Here is an 18,858-nt window from a genome sequence, read left to right on the forward strand (position 1 = left end):
AAAACCTACAAGTAAAAATGCCAGCTGAAAGCAAAAGACGAACTCCGAAAGCAATCGTGTAAATAGTCTAGTAGTAATCGGGAAGGAGCGAAAAATCCTGTTGCAAATTTTGTATGAAAAAGTGAAAAGTACTTTGGTTTGCGAGTGTGTCATATATAAATTACGACGACCGTGGCCCTATTTGTCAATTCAATGATTATTTCTGCAAAATCGCCCACAAATAATAATTTTACCGTATTTACGTTAACTATTAATTTACGATTACGTTGTTTTTTCCTGCGAATTGTTATTGACCTAGAATTTATATTGATGTGCGCATAAAAGGCAATGCGAATATTGGCAGCACCGATTAGGAAATGGTGTCACTACCACGTACCTTCAGGCATTTCACTGACTTTCGCTCAAATTCTAGTTCTAAGTTAATGTATCACCATTCATTGTTTAAATACTTTAAATAATGGTATCACTCACTTGACTTGTGGACTTTTTCATTCGTTTAAAAAGCGCGAGGTTTTACAGCGAAATTAGTTGACAAATTTTCCGACTTTTCAAGCGAATCTAATACCTGTTGCTGCTGCTACTGTAAACTGCTCAAAAACGTTTCTATGGTCCATTTATCATTCGATTATATTTCTTTTGTTTTCATTGAAGTTTCTACGATTATGGGCCTAAAGCAGTCGAACTGAATTGGGTACCTCTGGGAACACCACCATAACCGCAGCCAACATCGAGAGCTTGGGAAGGTTAAGAAAAATCAAACTTTCAGCTCAGGCTCTTGTTCAGTGGTCAGTGTTTCCCGTAAGTGCGGGTAGATAAGGAAATGTTTTTCTCGACTTTTCCATTACGTGCGGGGAAATAAATGAAATGGGAATTGAATATTGAGTGGGTCCAAGTATACCTATTTGAAAGGGTTGATGTCGGTGTACGGTTCGTTTACCTTGTCGCTCGTTGTCTATATTGGTACAGTCTCGGGTACAGTTTATTGAAGAACTACAAACTACAAATCAATAACGTACTTTACTACCGCACAAATAATTTGTTTGCTAAGACGTCGGAAATGTTAATCTTAACCAACGTGTGTGCTGATAATACGGAGACACGTTTCCCAAATATGTTTATGAAAATGATTAATGAGCTTACCGAAATAAAAACTATTAAATACTAAATATTAAAATATTAAAAAACTATTGGAAATGAAGGGGCGTAACGCTGACATGTGTAAGACATTACTCAACCCCAAAATTGCTTGTTGCTGACGAGTTGCTGGTCTTAACTTCGACGTGTCGCTGGTCTAATATGAGATGCAAACATAAAGGTTGTCAGAATTAAGTATGTCAAAAAATTAGGTGGTAGACAGAACCAAAACAATATTTTTTGTAAATAAAGCAGGAGTCGTTTCGTTTCGTCTACTTATCTAAGGTCAAAGGTGGCATTTCTTTACTTTTTTCACCAGCTCGAACATATACATAGATGAGATCGGGTATGCCATTTTGGATTTTGCCAAATTTGTCTAAAATTCGTACCATAAGATGGCGCACACAAAAAAGGAACACAGGAAAAGATTCGTATCCTGACGAAATTTGATTTTTGGGAGTTCAAAGAAAGAGAAAGAGATCGCGGAAACAGGTGTCAATGTCGTCCCACCCGAAAACGGCAGTTAGAAACTTACTGAAACAAACACCTTTTCTTAGGTCAAATTTTTGATATGGTGCTTATGTTCGAAGTTATTAGCGTTCTTTTGTTTTTCGAAAAATCGCCATAACTCCCTTCTTTAAAGGACTATTGAAAAAACAAATATGTCTTTCAGCTTTCTAAAACATTCGTATTTGCAATTATTTTTAATTTTTTCAAATAACAAAATAGCGATTGATCAAAAATTTAGTGTCGGGTTCGCAAGGTGGTCGTCAGTTGGATATGTTGACGTGGCCTACTTGCCAATACCCAGATTTCAGATTGAAGTGGGAGGAGAACACTGACTGTTTCATAATCTGGTTGTACTTCCTGAACTTCGCCTGAATTTCGCTTGTAGTTAATTGAAAATGTCGCAAATAACAAAAAAAAATAACGATTTAAGTCGATATTATGTTACTTGGAATAATGCTTATAGCGAGACTTATGGATTGTAATGGAACTCTACTTAAATAACATTTTCGCACCACCCGCCGCCACGCACAATCTACATCTTTTTGGAATCGAATCGACTTGAATACCATGATCGACATATCGAATTTTTTAGGATCAGTTAATCACTCACTAGTAGGCGGGGGACACTTTGCGCCCGGAAGACCAAATCTTCAAATGAGTATAACTTTTGCTTGAAAAGTGATTTCAAAAAACGGCGGGCACTTTCTGGGAGGAATTTTGAAAAAATTTTTAAAGAATCGGAAAGGACATACCCTCGAACATACCCGAAAACCTATTCAAAGCCGTACCACCAGTCTTTCTAACTTTTATGGTTGCCGAGAACCAAATTAAACAAGAAATGCAAATTTTACCACTTTTGTGGGGGTGGCTCCCAAACGAAACACGGACCCTCGGTTTATTTGGAAAAAATGCTTGTTTTGATCCCCACTACCACCCAAGTTTTCATACGTAAATGTAAAAGCCTGGATAAAGAACATATCTAAAAATAATAACATCCCTATACATGTGAAGAGGATTCAGGACCTCTATTCTTTAAACTAATTTAAAGCAGTAGTAAGAGGTAAATCTAAAATATAATCTTCGATGCGTCAGGTGTGCCAGTACCCATATATCTTTACCAAAAGACATCATTTATTCAAACAGCACAGGTCTAACTTTACATTTTTAGTCAATTACGCGTATTATAGCACATTAAATTACTTAACCAAATAGCTATTATTCAACGAAATTATTATACTTGTAAATGAAGTTGATATTTATTGTTTATTTAGTAACAATGCATTTTTCCGCATTTTTTGCATGAGAATTGGGGTCAGTGTATTATGGTAAATGATTATTATAGAAGACTAGAAGAATTGAGGTCAATTTGTTATAGTTAACCTGTTTAAATTTAGCAGCGGAGGACGAAAACGATACTAATAATTTCTGATTTGCGTAAATGAATTTAATGTTCGGTTCACAACGTATTCGTGGTATTCTCACTTGATACTATTAGAAAGTGAAGGGGTTCAACTTGACTGATGCAAAAAAATAAACTAATTCGAGCCGCAGTCTAAACATTGACTAAGTGTATATTTCTTTTTCAGTGAAGCTGCTCGATACAAGAAAGTGTTATGGAAGGAACTTCGAGTGGGCGATTTAATACACTTATCCAATAATGAAGTGGTGCCAGCCGACATCTTGCTATTACGAACGAGTGCGCCAAATGGAGTCTGCTATATTGACACCGGCCATTTAGACGGCGAAACGAATTTAAAACAAAGAGAAGTTCCACGTACGTTTCTAAAAAAGGTTGGTTAAAAATATTAAAGGTGGCTAAGTATGGATCGGAGAAAGTATTTGTTCTGATTTAAAGTATTTAGACCACTTACAAATAAGATGCACATGAATAATTTAAATAATAAGTATAAGCTTTGATGTGTAGCGTGAAATACACCTTCTTCAGTTTGCTGAAATTCAAACTTCACAATGATGCTGCTCATCCTGAAGTGCGTAACAGATGAGATTCAAAAAGTTGAGTTTTTTTATTTAAATTTGTCTATACCACCGTGGTCTAGACATAAATTGCAACTGTGAATTACGCTCTCATTGCTAAGGAGAAGGAGCATTCAAACAAATATTCCTCGAAATATTCATATTTGACATGACCATCTTCATAATAATATTGTATCAATCGGTTTGTATTCAACACTGTAACGGAAGCTTGCTAAATTTTTCAAGTTTTTGTAGATTTCAAAATTATATTTGGGTAGAAGTGCGTATCGATGATTCAGATTTCTGGGAAGTTGTAGTTTTCATTAAAATTAACAAACATTTTTTTTCGGTGTAATTAAGTTTCAAATATCTTGAAATTTTGGATGAGTTATTGGTTTTGGACTTCCTATTTTGGGCTAGTTAACGATTCGTACGTGATTTAAAAAAGATTACTGGTTAAAAGACGCAATTGATTCTAAGAAAAATATGTAATAAAACAGCGAGGCTAAAAAATTATGAGTTTGTTTATTTCCGGTAAATCGTTGGGAGTATTAATGACGGGCGTTGATTTACTCGCGATATAAAAACAAAATGATCCGAAATTTAGATTTTTTTCGCATATATTCGCACGGGCGAGTTTCGCTGCGGAAAACGGAAGTAAAAAGGTCCAAACCAAAGAGAATTTGTTGCGCGTTTTAATTTAAAATCGTTTCACCAGGGACAAGTTGGTCGTTCTGGAATAGTGAATCGTTCGGAAAGTATTAATCATTGAGTATCTTGCAAAAAAGCAACTGCAGTTCAGTAACGTGCGATTGAAAGACTTCCGTTCAGAAATTATATAAAGTACGAAATGCGCGCTAGGAAATTGTTGTTCAATTTGGATTACGCGATTGGAATTAATAGACGAAGATTGAGAATAATCTAAATCATCCTCCACTACAAAAAACACCATCTCAAAAGGAGAAGAATACCAATGTCTAAATTGTAAAAAGTTATTTTTATCAAAAGTCATTTTTTAATTGTTTTCGGCGAATGGTTTTATTAGGTAGGCTAGTTATAGGTTAGTAGCCATTATATTCATTGCTGTAGGTATTTAATTATATTAAGTAAATTTAAATAGTATTCAGATTCAGGATAGATGTAAGTAATTGAGTATTTAATATAAAAAAAATCAATTGTGAGTGCAGTGGAAGTTGGATTTATTTTATTTTTTTCAATATAGTCGGTTTATGTATGTGGGTTTATTTTTATCAAGCAGAAACGTGAGACGGTAATAGTAGGGCTATTACAACACATGGATACATATCCTTTGTCTACATTCCGCAAACATTATGACATAATGCCTTTTTTTCTGAAAAATTATATAAAAAGCGTAATATGCATAATTGTACAGGGTGACCTATATTTGATACATATTATTAAAGGTGTAAAATATTATTTATCACAATCATGTAGTTGGTGGTTTGTAAATGTTATTTTAATAACCTGCTTAGTCTACAATATCACTGTCACATTAATATTTTATTATATGGAAACGTAGTGGCAACCTTACTGGCCCATTGGTACCTATCCAATTTTCGTGAAAATGGACACTTAACACCATTAATAAGATCTTGTCCGGGATTACCACATTCCCTTTGTAGGTACACACTTCTGACGCCCCCACAGTCATATAAATGCGCCATTTTGATGGAAATCGCTGAAAACCCTCCACAAAATAGTACTCAATTTTCGGGTTACTTCTCATAGCTTGAGATTCTATTGGCAACACGAGAAAGAGAGATCGCGATTGGAGACAAAATTCGCAGCGGAAGGTCCGAAGTCGACTGCTCACCAAACACACACCAAACCTTGAGGATATTTAGATTTCGACTCTGCACAGGGTCCGCCCCTTTTTCCAACTTTACAGAATAATCAAGTAAACTAATAATGCTTTATAACCACTTTCTTTAAACTAATATTGTTAACTAAATTTTGTTCTACTGCTATAATTTGTCAACCGTTCTTGTGTCCTAAACTTAATAAATAAAATTTTCAGTTCAAACCCCGTACGGACGTCACTGGTGAAAATTTAAAAAAATCTTTTGCGTCAAAAAATGCTTCTTAATGATGAAAATGTGTGTACAAAACTTCATAAATATATCTAAGAGTGATAAAAAAAATTATGGTAAAAAACTCAACTTTCTCTTAAAATTTTAACACCCTGTAGCTCACAAACTAAGATGTTTAGGACATACGTTGATATAAACTTTTCTCCTTAAAATCACCCGAGGATTCACACCCTGTATTGTCGGCACTCAATTAATTAACACCCTGCAATGGTATAATTGTATAATAATAAAGCCTTTGAGAAACGCTTCTTCTCTTATAACTTATAGCCGTTCTTTGCTTCGGCCGCCCGCGCGATTTTCACGCATCGCCGTATAGGTAGGAACGGCACAGACTCTGCAACTAAAAAAAAATTACCAGTTGTTGTACACTTAATGGACTGCAGTCAGTATACAGTCTATATTGGAAGAAACTTGAATTTTTCAATAAATACAGCTCTGATCAATATAAATTGTTTGCTTGATTTCAGTAAGAATCTTTGGAGGGGCAACTGCCCATGTTGTCCATTTATTCACGCCCTTGTGAATGTCATACATACCTATTTGTTCGGAAAACATAGCCCATTCCAAAATTAATGAAAAAATTATATTATATTTTAAGATTATTCTGCAGATTACGTATGACCTCCACTATACAATGATTGTTCACCATTAAACACACAATATCTTATCAGTTATCACACTTTACTTTGGTTATTGGTTCAGATATTCATTATCTACATTTTATGCAAGCTCATGTCATCTATACATTACAATTAAATTTTACAGTCTAGAATTAGAAAATAATAATACTGATAAAATATGGAATATGGAATTTCACTAGTCACACAAAGTACTTATTGTATCATCAAGGCAGTACGATTTTTTCATCCTGTTCTTGAAATGTTCATAAAACACACTGAGATTCCTAATACAACATTCTTTTGTTTACCTTTTTAAGCTCGTATAGGGGACCAATTAAGCTACTAACTTAACTACATTTGAGGATTCAAAATGTTTCTTTTCCCAAAATTTGCGTAGTGACGTAAAAATCCAATATGGCGTCCATCTAAAATAAGGAAGTTGATGTTAATATGTCGAAAACCGCCATTTTGAAAAAAGTTGTTCTACGTCCATTGAATTTATCCCATCGAATCTTGCAACTTTTATTAACAACTTAAGACCTTCTGCAGATGCACCTCTAAAAAAAGCATTATGCGGGTCACTCTGTAATTGGGCGCGAGCCTGTTCAGGCCCCAGAACAATAGAGGGATAATAAATAAATACATAAAAAAATAAAATAAATTTGAAACTTTTTTCGATAGCTCCAAGTGTTACTAACGGTTACTAAAATATTTGAATTTTTTTAAAATGTCGATTTTCACTTTTTTACAATTATTTACGAAACGATTTATTTTTTTCATAATATTTCATTGGAATATCCATCAGCATCAAAAACTACACAACTTTGCAAATTTAACCGAATCTGTAACTATAATAATACTGAAGATAACCATGTTATCCTACTCAATTTAAGACACCCTATATAGGGTCACCATTAAAAATAATCATATATCTGATTTTATTTATTTCATTTATTTATTATAATTTTATTACATTTGGTATAGAACTATAGACATTTGTACGCAATACTGAAATACAATTGTTTCTTCGATTTGCAGTACCTATTGAAATTCTGCAATGCAAATTTTGGAAAATTATTTGTGGCTTACTATGTATGCATAAAAATTAAAATAAATAATGTCAGAAGCGTTTAAAATAAACTCAGTGTGTGTTTCTTCCTTACATTCTAATTTTAATTTGACCCGAATTAAAAATGGAATAGTTTATACTACAAATCTGAAATGTCTGAATATCTGATAGATTTTCTAAAATTTCAGCAAGAAATATTCGAACCAAGCAAGTTTCGGAGCCACATCGAAGTGGACGCACCTACAACCAAAATTTACCGATTTCATGGCGCCATGCTGCATCCATCGGGCGCGAGGGAAGTGGTCGGTACCGAAAATTTACTGCTTAGGGAATGTCTGCTTAAAAATACCGATTACGTGGAAGGAATTGTTGTGTATGCCGGTAACTAAAATGGAAAAAATGGGAGTTTAACCATCTAAAGTTTTTGCGCTTTTTAGGACATGAAACGAAAGCGATGCTAAACAATGGTGGCCCACGATATAAAAGATCGGCATTGGAAAGGCAGATGAATCAGGATGTGTTTTGGTGTGTTCTGGTTCTTGTGATTTTGTGCGTTATTGGAGCGGTTGGTTGCAAGTTATGGTTGCAAGCTTACAATCAAATAAAAGAGCCCTTTAAACTTGAGGCTTCTTCTGAATCCACTGAAGCGTTTCTTGCCTTTTGGACGTACATTATTATTTTACAGGTAAGCTTGAGCACATTATAGTATTTGAACTTGGGTATATTCAAAGGAATTTAAAAGTTATATTTCAGTTCAATATCAACAGTAAGATTCTAATCCTGGCTTATAGGCAACACGCGTAACTTATTAAGTAAATGTACATGTTCAGGCCATTAGTTTTTGTTATTCATACAGCTAGCTTCTAGTCCCATTTCTCAAAGTGCATTCCTTACGGAATGTTACTTGGACAATTTGCAAAATTTCCGGTTTTAGATATGAATGGAATTTTACTTAAACTGGAATGGGGTTTTTATGTAAATTGTGCGTTTTCTGAGAATTAATTTGCAGTACTAATTTTTACAGGTATATTCCAATTTGTTCCGGTAGCACTAATATTATTTGCATTAAACTGCATTGAGGTTTGGTAAATCCTGTTGAGATTTTCGCCAAGGCTGGTTTTGAAATCGATTGTAATTATAATAAATTAATATCAGATAGCTGTTGATAGGAGTTTTGCCCATTGTAATTGCTTGTACAAGTTTAGTACCAGGTTTTCTATATTTGACTTACCAAAGAAAACTAGATTGGATATTTCCTTCTAGCGTTGAGTGATGTTATTCAATGCTGCTAGGTTCTGCGTTCTTAGATATGTGATTAGATTGTTACTGTATTGCTCATAGGTAATTAAAGTCGCGCGCTTTGTCAAACGCAACTCATCCAATAGCAATTGACTAAGGTTTGCGATCGCTGATTCCATTCGTTCCTGTGTTAAATAAAGAACTGTATGTTTCACAGTTGACCTGCATGTGAAACAGCTCAATTTTTCATGCTGTCGTTCAAAGCAAGACACAATTTTTGTGTTTATCTAGATGTCACTTGGTTGTGCAGTTTCTGTTTTCTGGTTTTTGATGTTTATGTTTAATATTATTATTTATATGTTTTAACATTTATAAAAGTTGAATTCAGGCGCCCTCAACAGCCTCAATTTCATTGCAGAAAATGCCATTGTTCATTTAATTTCCAAAATGATTAGGCGTCGGGAAGTAAATGAGTATTTTATTAGGTTAATTACAAAGACAATACCAAATTAATTGATGTGTTATTTCTGTTTGTAATGTGATGTAATTTACCAATAGGAATCTGACGTCAGAGCCAATCAGAGACGAGCGCGCCCTCTTATTGCCCTCTCTTTCAGGTTCGTGAAGCGGTCCAACAGCTTTTCCACCCGCTTCAACAACTGTGAACTGGTACCGGTTTTAAAATATGTTGACCCGCTTTACAAACCTGTTGGATCAGTTGAAAAACCTGTAGGCGTACTCGTGTCTGATTAGCTGTGGCGTCACGACCCCGTCTCTGATTGGTGTGACGTCACTTCCCGGGCTAGAAAATACATTGGGCATCTACTCGTGCACATCATTGGTGTGTTATGATGTCATCACTAAGTATGTCATGCAATGAATGGAAGAGAATACGTATGTATGCAGCCATACAGAGAGTGCTGCATTGTAGGTAGGATATCCATTACTTCCACTTAAATTGACCAATTACAAAAAAATGTTTTGGTTTTCCAAAAAACCAAAAACATTAACGTGCATCGTTCCAGCTGGGTGTTGAACGTCGCACGTGCACGAACCTGCTTTCGTTCTGGTAAAAATCGCACCATAGCCTTTTTGCCGAAGATGCGAACTCTCCATGAATTTTAACTCACTACAGGCGCCATTCACCAGCTATTTTGTAGACTTCAAATCTTGAGGTTGATATTTGAATAAAGCGGAAAACATTAATTTGGATCATCAGTTATGATATATCATCTTCATCTGAATCATCTTCCAAATTAATTATTAGTGGGGCTACACCTTCTATTGAAAATATACAAAATTGTTAATGTTTACAATAATATTATGTTGTGTGATATACAATGAACCCTGAACAAATCCAAGGACTTTGCAATTGCGTAGGTGATTTTTAAACAATTCAAAGTGTAATTAAACTAATTCATCTGAAGTATCCATACTTTTATGAAACAGTACCTAACTGCAGATTTTCATAAACACACATTGGACTGCGAATATTGGCTACTGCTGTTAACTGCCCTATGTATTAGTAGGTATTTCATAGTCGACAGTGTACATGGTACAGTCATTTGGAATGAATGGCTAAGATACGTATATATTAGTAATAATTTAATACACTTGCTATTGACTTTAATTACACCTAAAGCCTGTGATTGTGTCGTTTCATCGTTCTGAGTCGCAATAAAACTTTGAACTTTGAAAGTAATCATAAGGATTAGAATCGTATTTATCTTGGCTGAAAATTTTGAAATATCATCTTTTATTACGTTTGTTTTGTTTCAGATTATGATCCCACTCTCTCTATATGTTACCCTCGAAATGTGCAAAATTATTCAAGTTTATCATATTCATCATAATGTCGATTTGTACGATACGGAAACCGATAAACGTGTCGAATGCAGAGCGTTAAATATTACTGAAGAACTAGGACAAGTGCAGTACATATTCTCTGACAAAACTGGCACGTTGACTGAGAACAGAATGATTTTTCGACGGTGCACTATTGCGGGGGTAGATTATAATCATCATAATCTTGAAAATGAAGGACGAGGTGCGAAGGCGAGTGCAGCTTTATCTGTAATAATTAATCCTAAGTTAAAAGAAGATTTAGATAGTCAATTATCCGAACAGAGTACCATAGCACAGCAAAGACATGCAGCTAGAATTCAGGAATTTTTGCTTTTATTAGCTGTTTGTAATACGGTAGTCTGTTCACATCATCCTCACTGTGATCTCATGAATGCTAGTGGAGTAATAGAAGCCGTGAGTAATGTCTTCGCAACTTCGGGGAGTGCAAGACTAAATAGCATAGACTGTACAGATAGGGATGGTCAAATGCACTCCACAAATGACAAATACGAACGTCTAAAAGAGTCAAGATCGGTTACACCATCCCCGCCATTAAATTCGCATACACACAATGATTCCTTAAGAGCGACACATGTGCCATCACTAACTCCTATTAACTCTGTGGAATCATCACCTAATGCCGAAGAAATCGCTCAAAGTTGCGCAATAAAAAGTAGTTTTAGGCCAAAGTTGAACATTTCATCACTGCCTTTCTTAGGAAATAAACGTAATGGAAATAGCTGTAATTTAACCGATGAACAGAAGGCGAAACTTAATTGCTCCACCACACTGTTCGATTCTAAACCAATATTCGAAGCGGAGAGTCCTGACGAACTAGCTTTAGTTGATGCAGCTTATAGTTATAATTGCCGTTTGCTTAAAAGAAACCCAGGGTCAGTGATCGTAGATGTACCAGGAGAAGGTATTTTGGAGTACGAAATCTTACAAGTTCTTCCCTTCGATTCCTATAGAAAACGAATGTCTATAATTCTTAGGCATCCTCACACAAATGAAATAACTGTTTATTGTAAAGGTGCGGACAGTAGTATATTGCCCAATTTGGCGCCGATAGAAGACGACTCTGAACAGAAGCAAATAATCAACCGAACACAACAGCAGCTTCACACCTATGCGAGTAAAGGTCTACGAGTGTTACTCATGGCCAAGCGAATTCTTTCGTTTAGTGAGTACACTGATTGGCTGGCGATGCATCAAGAATATCAGCTATTGCATGAAAATCGCGACAGCAAACTTCGGGAAAGTTACTCCATGTTGGAGCGGAAGTTATCGTTATTGGGAGCGACTGGAATTGAGGACCGTCTGCAGGAGGGCGTACCAGAAACTCTCGTCTCATTAGTAGCGTCGGGTATAGTCGTTTGGGTACTTACTGGCGACAAACAGGAGACTGCAATTAATATCGCGTTCTCTGCAAAGCTTTTCAATTCGGATATGGAAATTTTGAAAATCATGGCGAGGTCGAAAAAAGCCGCCGAGGATACAATTAAGTGTTACTTGACCGAAATTGAGGAGTGCAGCGAAAGCAACGGCTCCGACCGAAGGAGTCAACCTTCAAGCAGTACCAGCGAGCTATTGCGAAGAACTAGGGTGAATAGGAAGAAGTACTCGCGAGCCTTGGTGGTTGACGGAAAAAGTCTGACGTATATTTTGGATAAGCGTTCAAATTTAACCAAACATTTTTTAAAACTTACCACTTTCTGTAATTCTGTGCTTTGTTGCCGTGCGACACCACTGCAAAAGGCGTACATAGTCAAGGTAGTTAAGGAAGAGTTAAAAATGAGGACTCTTGCCATTGGAGATGGAGCTAATGATGTTTCAATGATTCAAACGGCCGATGTAGGTATCGGGATATCTGGGCAAGAGGGAATGCAGGCAGTGATGGCAGCTGATTTTGCATTGTCGAAGTTTAAATACTTGGAGAGGTTTTTATTAGTTCACGGACATTGGAGCTATGACAGATTGGCACGGATGGTGCTGTATTTTTTTTATAAAAATGCTGTGAGTATATTTCCGAAACAGTACGATAAACAATTACAATGTGTTTGTTTTAGGCATTCGTTTTTTTGATATTTTGGTACCAATTGTATTGCGGCTTTTCTGGTGCTGTTATGATTGATCAGATGTATCTCATGTTATATAATTTATTATTTACATCGTTGCCGCCATTAGCTATTGGTAAGTTAACATTTCCATTACTTATTAAAATAAGCAATTGGTAAAGAAAAGAGTTTCCACCACCTGATTTTAGAAGGCATATGTACGAAAAAAATTTAGAACATGACAAATTTCGTGTTCTTTACTTGTTTCAATGTTTTTTTAAAATTCTTTCTGGCTTTTACTATTAATTACCACCTGCACCCATCTATGATGGATCTACTTTTAAGGAAACTATTATCTACAGAACATTCAGTTTTCTTTGCATTTGCGATTGCCAAGCGGTTGCGTGGGAAATTCCCTGTAATAATTCAAGGCCAGCCGGTAAGCTACTGTGCAACTCAAAACCAAAACTCTCGCCAAACTTAACTGAAACCCATGGCACATGGTCATCAAGTAACAATCTTGTCTAGTGATTGGACCTAAGTTGTGTTGTGAAACGAGTTACTCGAGGATCAGTATGTGTCACTCTAAGGATCGAGCAACATAAATAAACCGCAAGAAACGGGGAGAGTCAAATTCAAATCAGGGTTACCCTCTATTAATCACACAAGAATAGCTCTAGGGACTTTACTGATGTGGCATGTTCTGTCAATTATTCTATTATTCTCACCACAAATAACAAAACAAATCAAAAACAACATAATGTGGATAATGGTCCATAGTGAAAATTGGGCGAATTAATATGAACACTACATTGAAGTTACAGAGTATATAGTTCAATGGAACACTATAATACTGTTTGACATTTGATTCGACTGACATTTCAAATGAAGCGATTGCCTCCAGAGCCTACCATTATTTAATGAAAAAAATCAGAATATTTCTTTCAAAAAACCTCGTTCACTCAAAAACTATCTGATATAGGCATACAGACTGTTTATAAAAGTGATCTTAAAATTCCAATCTGCATTCATTTCTGGCATCAGAAATAGTATTTGCAATTTGGAAAACTGAAGTTTTTGACATCTTTTGACATTCTCAAGACTTTCAGCTGCCACTCAACAAATTTCTTAGACATTAAGGACTCGAATATAAACATGAGCACTCGCTTATCTTGAATGGCTTAAGAGAATTTTGGAATGGACCCTTACGCCTGCAAACGGTTACAGAAAAATTGACGTATGGCAAAAACCATGACAGATGCAAAATTTTAATGCTTCGAAGGTCAGTCCACAATCAACCGATTGCGACTGTGAACCAAATTTCAAATTTCTATGTCCTACATGAGTTGCCATTAACAAAAATATGCTCCCCTTAACCATGCACAGGTAACGCCACTTACCTCAAATTAGATTAGTAGCAAACTTTTTATAATTATTGTTGATAACTTTTTTCCAAATTGTAGCTTTGAAGATATATTCAGTGTTCTAGAAAAATTTCCACCCTGTACAAGTACACAAGGGCTACTTAAGAAAAATTCTTGAATTACGATTTAACATTTCATCTCTGATAAAGAGTGCGTAAATATTCGCTTAACGTATCTAAATACTCACAGCAGCCACCTCTGCGGTTTTTTGCCTTTACCATTCAATGTAATTTGATCTGAAGCAATTAAAAATTAAACCAAAGTGTACATTAGACCCAAGCAATAAAATAATTCATAATCATTTTGGTGTGTCAAACCTGATAATTTCGCGTTTTTGAGTAGATGGGTACCCACTGTTTTTTGAAGCTAATGAAGAAACGTATTTGTTTAATACATGAAAATGCACATAAATGACTAAAGTTTTTGTTGTAGGTGTTTATGACCAAGACAGCCCCGAGGATCTCTTGCGCCAAAAACCGTATTTATACAGAAAAGGTCGACTAGGTAAAGTGTATCGAAGTTTTTCTTTTTGGTTGACATTGGCAGATGCTTTGTATCAAAGTCTGGCCATATTCTTTATTTGTGTCGCAGTCTACATGGATACAGCAATCGATATATGGGAATTTGGAACAACTGTAACCACCATTTGTATGTTTGTGATGTCGTTTCATGTCGCAATCGAAATTAAATCATGGGTGAGTTTATATTGTTCATATAATCCGATTTTTAACTTGTTTTTTTCAGACAATAATTCACGTCGCGTCTATAGTTATATCGATTGGAGCATTCTATGTATATTCGATCTTGTACAATTCCTTATGCGTGAATTGTTTCGGATTGCCGAGTACCTATTGGGTGATACAGCATGCAATTATTTCGCCAACGTATTGGCTGTCAACCTTGCTGTCTATTGTAATTGCTCTTCTTCCAAGGTACCACGTATAAAATTTCAAGGTGTCACTAGTTAACTTTGTGTTTTTAGATTAGTGTTTCTAGTCATAAAAAACACAATTAGTCCTGACGACGTTACGAGGGCGCTTATAACATATCGGCGTGATAACAGGAGAGGTGAGGGATTTCTTGTATCTTGGTCTCGTTCTACGTCGGCCTCTTCAATATACAGGTATTTTGGTTTCTGTGGTGTTCACGCTTTTTGCTAACTTTCTTACTAGGTACTGTTTTCTTTGTTGTGTGAATTTAACACTTGAATTACGAGATTTTGTAATTACTTTTTATGAAATATACAGAATAATTTGGTCTATTGTGAGGAAGCAATTTTGTAGATTGAATTAAGGTCGCATAATTGAAACAAACTAAATCAAAGCATATATCACGACACTTCTATTTTTCTGGAACCTTACAATTTGGAAACACTAGAAACACATTAATATTTTAATAAACCTCACGCCTTTCAGCAGCAATGATGTCAGCATCAAATTGTGTATGCGGTTTTATAAGAAATTCTTGTGGTTTATTGGTTTACTTTCTGTAATGTTCATATGTACAGTGATATTCATTTAGAAGTATACATAAGGATTTCCTATGTCTAGTTTAAAATGACAAAAACTCTGCTGAAGGACGCCTAATTTTATGCAACTGAAATAACTTCGTAAAACAAATGAAGATTTTGCTGTCATATTAATTAATTGGTATATTATTGCATTGGCTTCCGTATTTTTATTTTCGTTCGTGTGCAATGTATTCATCTGAAGAAAAAGTTGTTATTGTCAATTGGTGTAGTACTTAAGGGTAATTTAGCGGCCGAATTTAATATCTCTTCATCATAACCTAAAAGCGTACTACATACTTACTGTCGTTTTTTCATTAAAATCTAGAATGACAATGCAAAATGCCTATGTCTATTTCTAAATGAATAGCTCTGTATGTAGTTCGTATTTTTCTGAATATCTAAAAAAGATGGATCCAATTTAATTAATTTACTCGTATATTTGGTGAAATATAAATCAAACATGAATACTCTGCGTACTAATGAAAAGTGAGCATTTCAAATTATAATTAGCTAAATTAGCTGATATGTTTACATGTATCAACTTTTTTCCATATTTTTTGCCGCCTGTATATTGTAAGCCCATCATCTCTGTTACACCCCAAATGTGCTTGCATAAGAGGTGTGGCAATTAGAAGTTTCAAAATTATTATTCTGTATATTCAATTGTAAATAACTTGTGTGTGAATATTAACATTTGCTTTTTATGTTTAGTTAGCATTTTTTTAAATCCAGCTGAACCATGGGGATTATATTTTAATTTTTTCGTCATAATCAACGAAAACTAAATAATAGCTACGATAATTATGACTTTTAATTACTTACTGCAACTCTCAAAATAGATTACATAATCAAATAATGATTACATTTAATGTGTATAAAGATGGTTCGTTTAATTTGTTTCACGCTTACCTAAATCCCATGGTTAGGTTGTAACTCAAAACCATCTACTATCTTCTTCTTGACCCGAAAGGTAAGTCTGCATGTTTGAGCTTCTTACTCAATTTCGATGTTCACCTCTGATATCCTATATCTATGCATTTGTTTATCTTCTTGTCGAGAAAAAAACTTAATCTTTTAGTTTATTCTTCAAACGTGAGTATAAAATTAGATTCACAATAATAACATAGTGCTCCGCACTTCCTAGTTCCTAGAAAACAGTAGTAGAACATTTTTGTTTTCATTTTAGTGCTATTCAAATATACAGGTTGTCCTGTAATATGTTACCAATCTCCCAGATAATTCTAACATATTACCATAAATGTTGTTGCTTTTAAGCGAGAATGTATTAATAGCGTTAATATTGATACAGCTTGTAACACTAACATATTATTAACAAAAGGAAAAAATAGGCGAACAAATCTTGAAATTACTAAACAAGGAATCGATAAAATGAGAATAATTGACAGGAGCAGATTAATTCATTTGTTATTTAGCTGCAGTAGGTATACTGCAGATTATTGGTCTAGATTGGTCTCTTTTAAAAGTGAATATAGGAATAATTACATTGAATGTTAAAAAACTCACTGTATATTTTAGAGTTTCCGGTGACTATAATAGTCATTATTATTAATTGAAACTGGTTGTGGTTTGTGCAGACCACCCAACGTGAATTGTCAGGAGTCATTGCTTCAAAGACACTCTAAAGAAGATTATGGAACTTATTACAAGTATACATAATGATTTCATACAAATGTGCAGTGGTTTGTAATGGTAGTCACAGTAACTCGCGTAACGTTACTGCTGCACAGTATGAATAAATTAAAGGAGAGCGGAAATGCAAATTTTAAAGGGCACCCCGTATTATTTAACTTAATTTTATGAGCGTTGACTGGTGACCCTCATCTGAAGTGCTATGTTATTAATGTAGAGAGCCAATTATTTGTTTTTGTTTGAAAGCTTTCATTAAAGCTAAAATTAATATATTTGAGTCACAGATTGTGAAGTAACTTATCTTTTTTCTGTTTCATTTAGAACCACAGATAGTCGGAATCCAAATCACACTTTAACAGCAGTTGGATGAAAGTGTCCTTATGAGAATTGAACCTCCATTAATTATGTATTTCCAGGCTGTGATGAGTATTATTATAAGGGACCATTTAATAAAACTATTTTTCATTCTATAACTCGTTTTAATTTTATTCTGTGCCATTCTTATTTATTTTACGAAAGTGTACATCGACAATGAACTTGTACCTATTTTAAAGTAGAAGCGTACTTATACTTAGTGTAATAAATACAAAGCATTAGTTACCAATTCTAGGCAATTTATTTATAGCGTAAACAAATTTTGTTCCTTTATAATGATGTAACATGAACATTTGTATGGCTTTTATAGTGTTCTTGCCAAATATTAATTTATCATTGTATTTCTACTGTTATTTTTCAGCCCATATTACTTCTTGCCTGCTTTCCATTTAACTGGTTGCAACTGAGTGTAGGTACCACAATTGAACAGTCTATTAATTTATTCTCGGCAGCGATCAGGTAAATGGAAGAAATAACATTACTACAGAAGCAATAATAATTGGGCATAAGTTACTTAGGCTTCTTTTAGTATTAATAAAATGTGACTGACCTAAATCCTAGACATTTACGAGTTTAATTTTTGTACTAAATTATTGCCTGTAACGTAGTCAATTTGTTATGATGTAAGGATTGTGTATAATTGCCTTAAAATAATCTATTTAAAATATCCATTGTCATATTTTGTGATGTGTACTGTTGAGTTTTTAAAGTATAAGATACTGTTAGAAATGTGTAGTTATGTAGTGATTTTATATAAAAGATGTATTTATGTACAAAATTGGTAAAGAAAATGAAGACGATCAGTATTAAATGATTACAACTACCTATGGTTTTGATTTTGCTCCCAATTTTCTTTTACAGGCTGGGAGTAACCCTTTCCATCTGTCAATACAGGGGAAGGAATACATTTGATTTAGATACAATTTCGAGAGAAACTGCTATGCTTACCACAGCGATAAAGCAGTAAAGCTTAGGTAACACATCATGCTACTGTTTTTTCTGGATTTTTGAAAGCTCCCTCGATGTTATTATGGCCGTATGCATCAACAAATTTAAGCGAGGCTTAGCTTGAGCCATTCATGGCCAATTGCACCGTCTAAATTAAGTATCCCTTAAAGTTAAGCATAAATTAAATACCATAGAAACGATTGTCTTAATAATCGTTGTCATAGATTTTAAGTTCGACTTAACTTTAAGCAAGGCTTAATTTTGTTGGTGCAACTGGGCATCAGTGTGTATAATCAATGCTTCAGCGTAGCTTATAATCCATGGCAACGATTATTGCGACAATGGTTGCTATTTAAATTTGTCGGTGTATCGTGCATGCGGCCATTAGTGAA

General features: G+C 34.7%; 1 protein-coding gene across 1 annotated transcript; it reads left to right on the plus strand.

Annotated features, from left to right (window-relative positions):
- Positions 1 to 3,302: 3,302 nt before the first annotated feature.
- On the plus strand, positions 3,303 to 18,313 carry LOC116167927 (probable phospholipid-transporting ATPase VD). Its single transcript, XM_031483540.1, has 9 exons — positions 3,303 to 3,435; positions 7,607 to 7,799; positions 7,856 to 8,103; positions 10,437 to 12,518; positions 12,572 to 12,695; positions 14,416 to 14,678; positions 14,728 to 14,915; positions 14,966 to 15,051; positions 17,465 to 18,313. The coding sequence occupies exons 2-9, from the start codon at positions 7,691 to 7,693 to the stop codon at positions 17,497 to 17,499; spliced, it is 3,135 nt and encodes a 1,044-aa protein (XP_031339400.1). The 5' UTR covers positions 3,303 to 3,435; positions 7,607 to 7,690; the 3' UTR covers positions 17,500 to 18,313.
- The last annotated feature ends 545 nt before the right edge of the window (positions 18,314 to 18,858 follow it).

This window comes from Photinus pyralis, unplaced genomic scaffold (genome assembly GCF_008802855.1).
Source record: "Photinus pyralis isolate 1611_PpyrPB1 unplaced genomic scaffold, Ppyr1.3 Ppyr1.4_LG4, whole genome shotgun sequence".
In the NCBI taxonomy this organism is placed as follows: Eukaryota; Metazoa; Arthropoda; class Insecta; order Coleoptera; family Lampyridae; genus Photinus; species Photinus pyralis.

Excerpts from the sequence above, each read along its gene's own strand:
- LOC116167927 (XM_031483540.1), top strand. The coding sequence starts at position 7,691 with ATGCTGCATCCATCGGGCGCGAGGGAAGTGGTCGGTACCGAAAATTTA. Across the intron at positions 8,104-10,436 it reads CGTACATTATTATTTTACAG|ATTATGATCCCACTCTCTCT; the intron begins GTAAGCTTGAGC and ends GTTTTGTTTCAG. Across the intron at positions 14,679-14,727 it reads CAATCGAAATTAAATCATGG|ACAATAATTCACGTCGCGTC; the intron begins GTGAGTTTATAT and ends TGTTTTTTTCAG.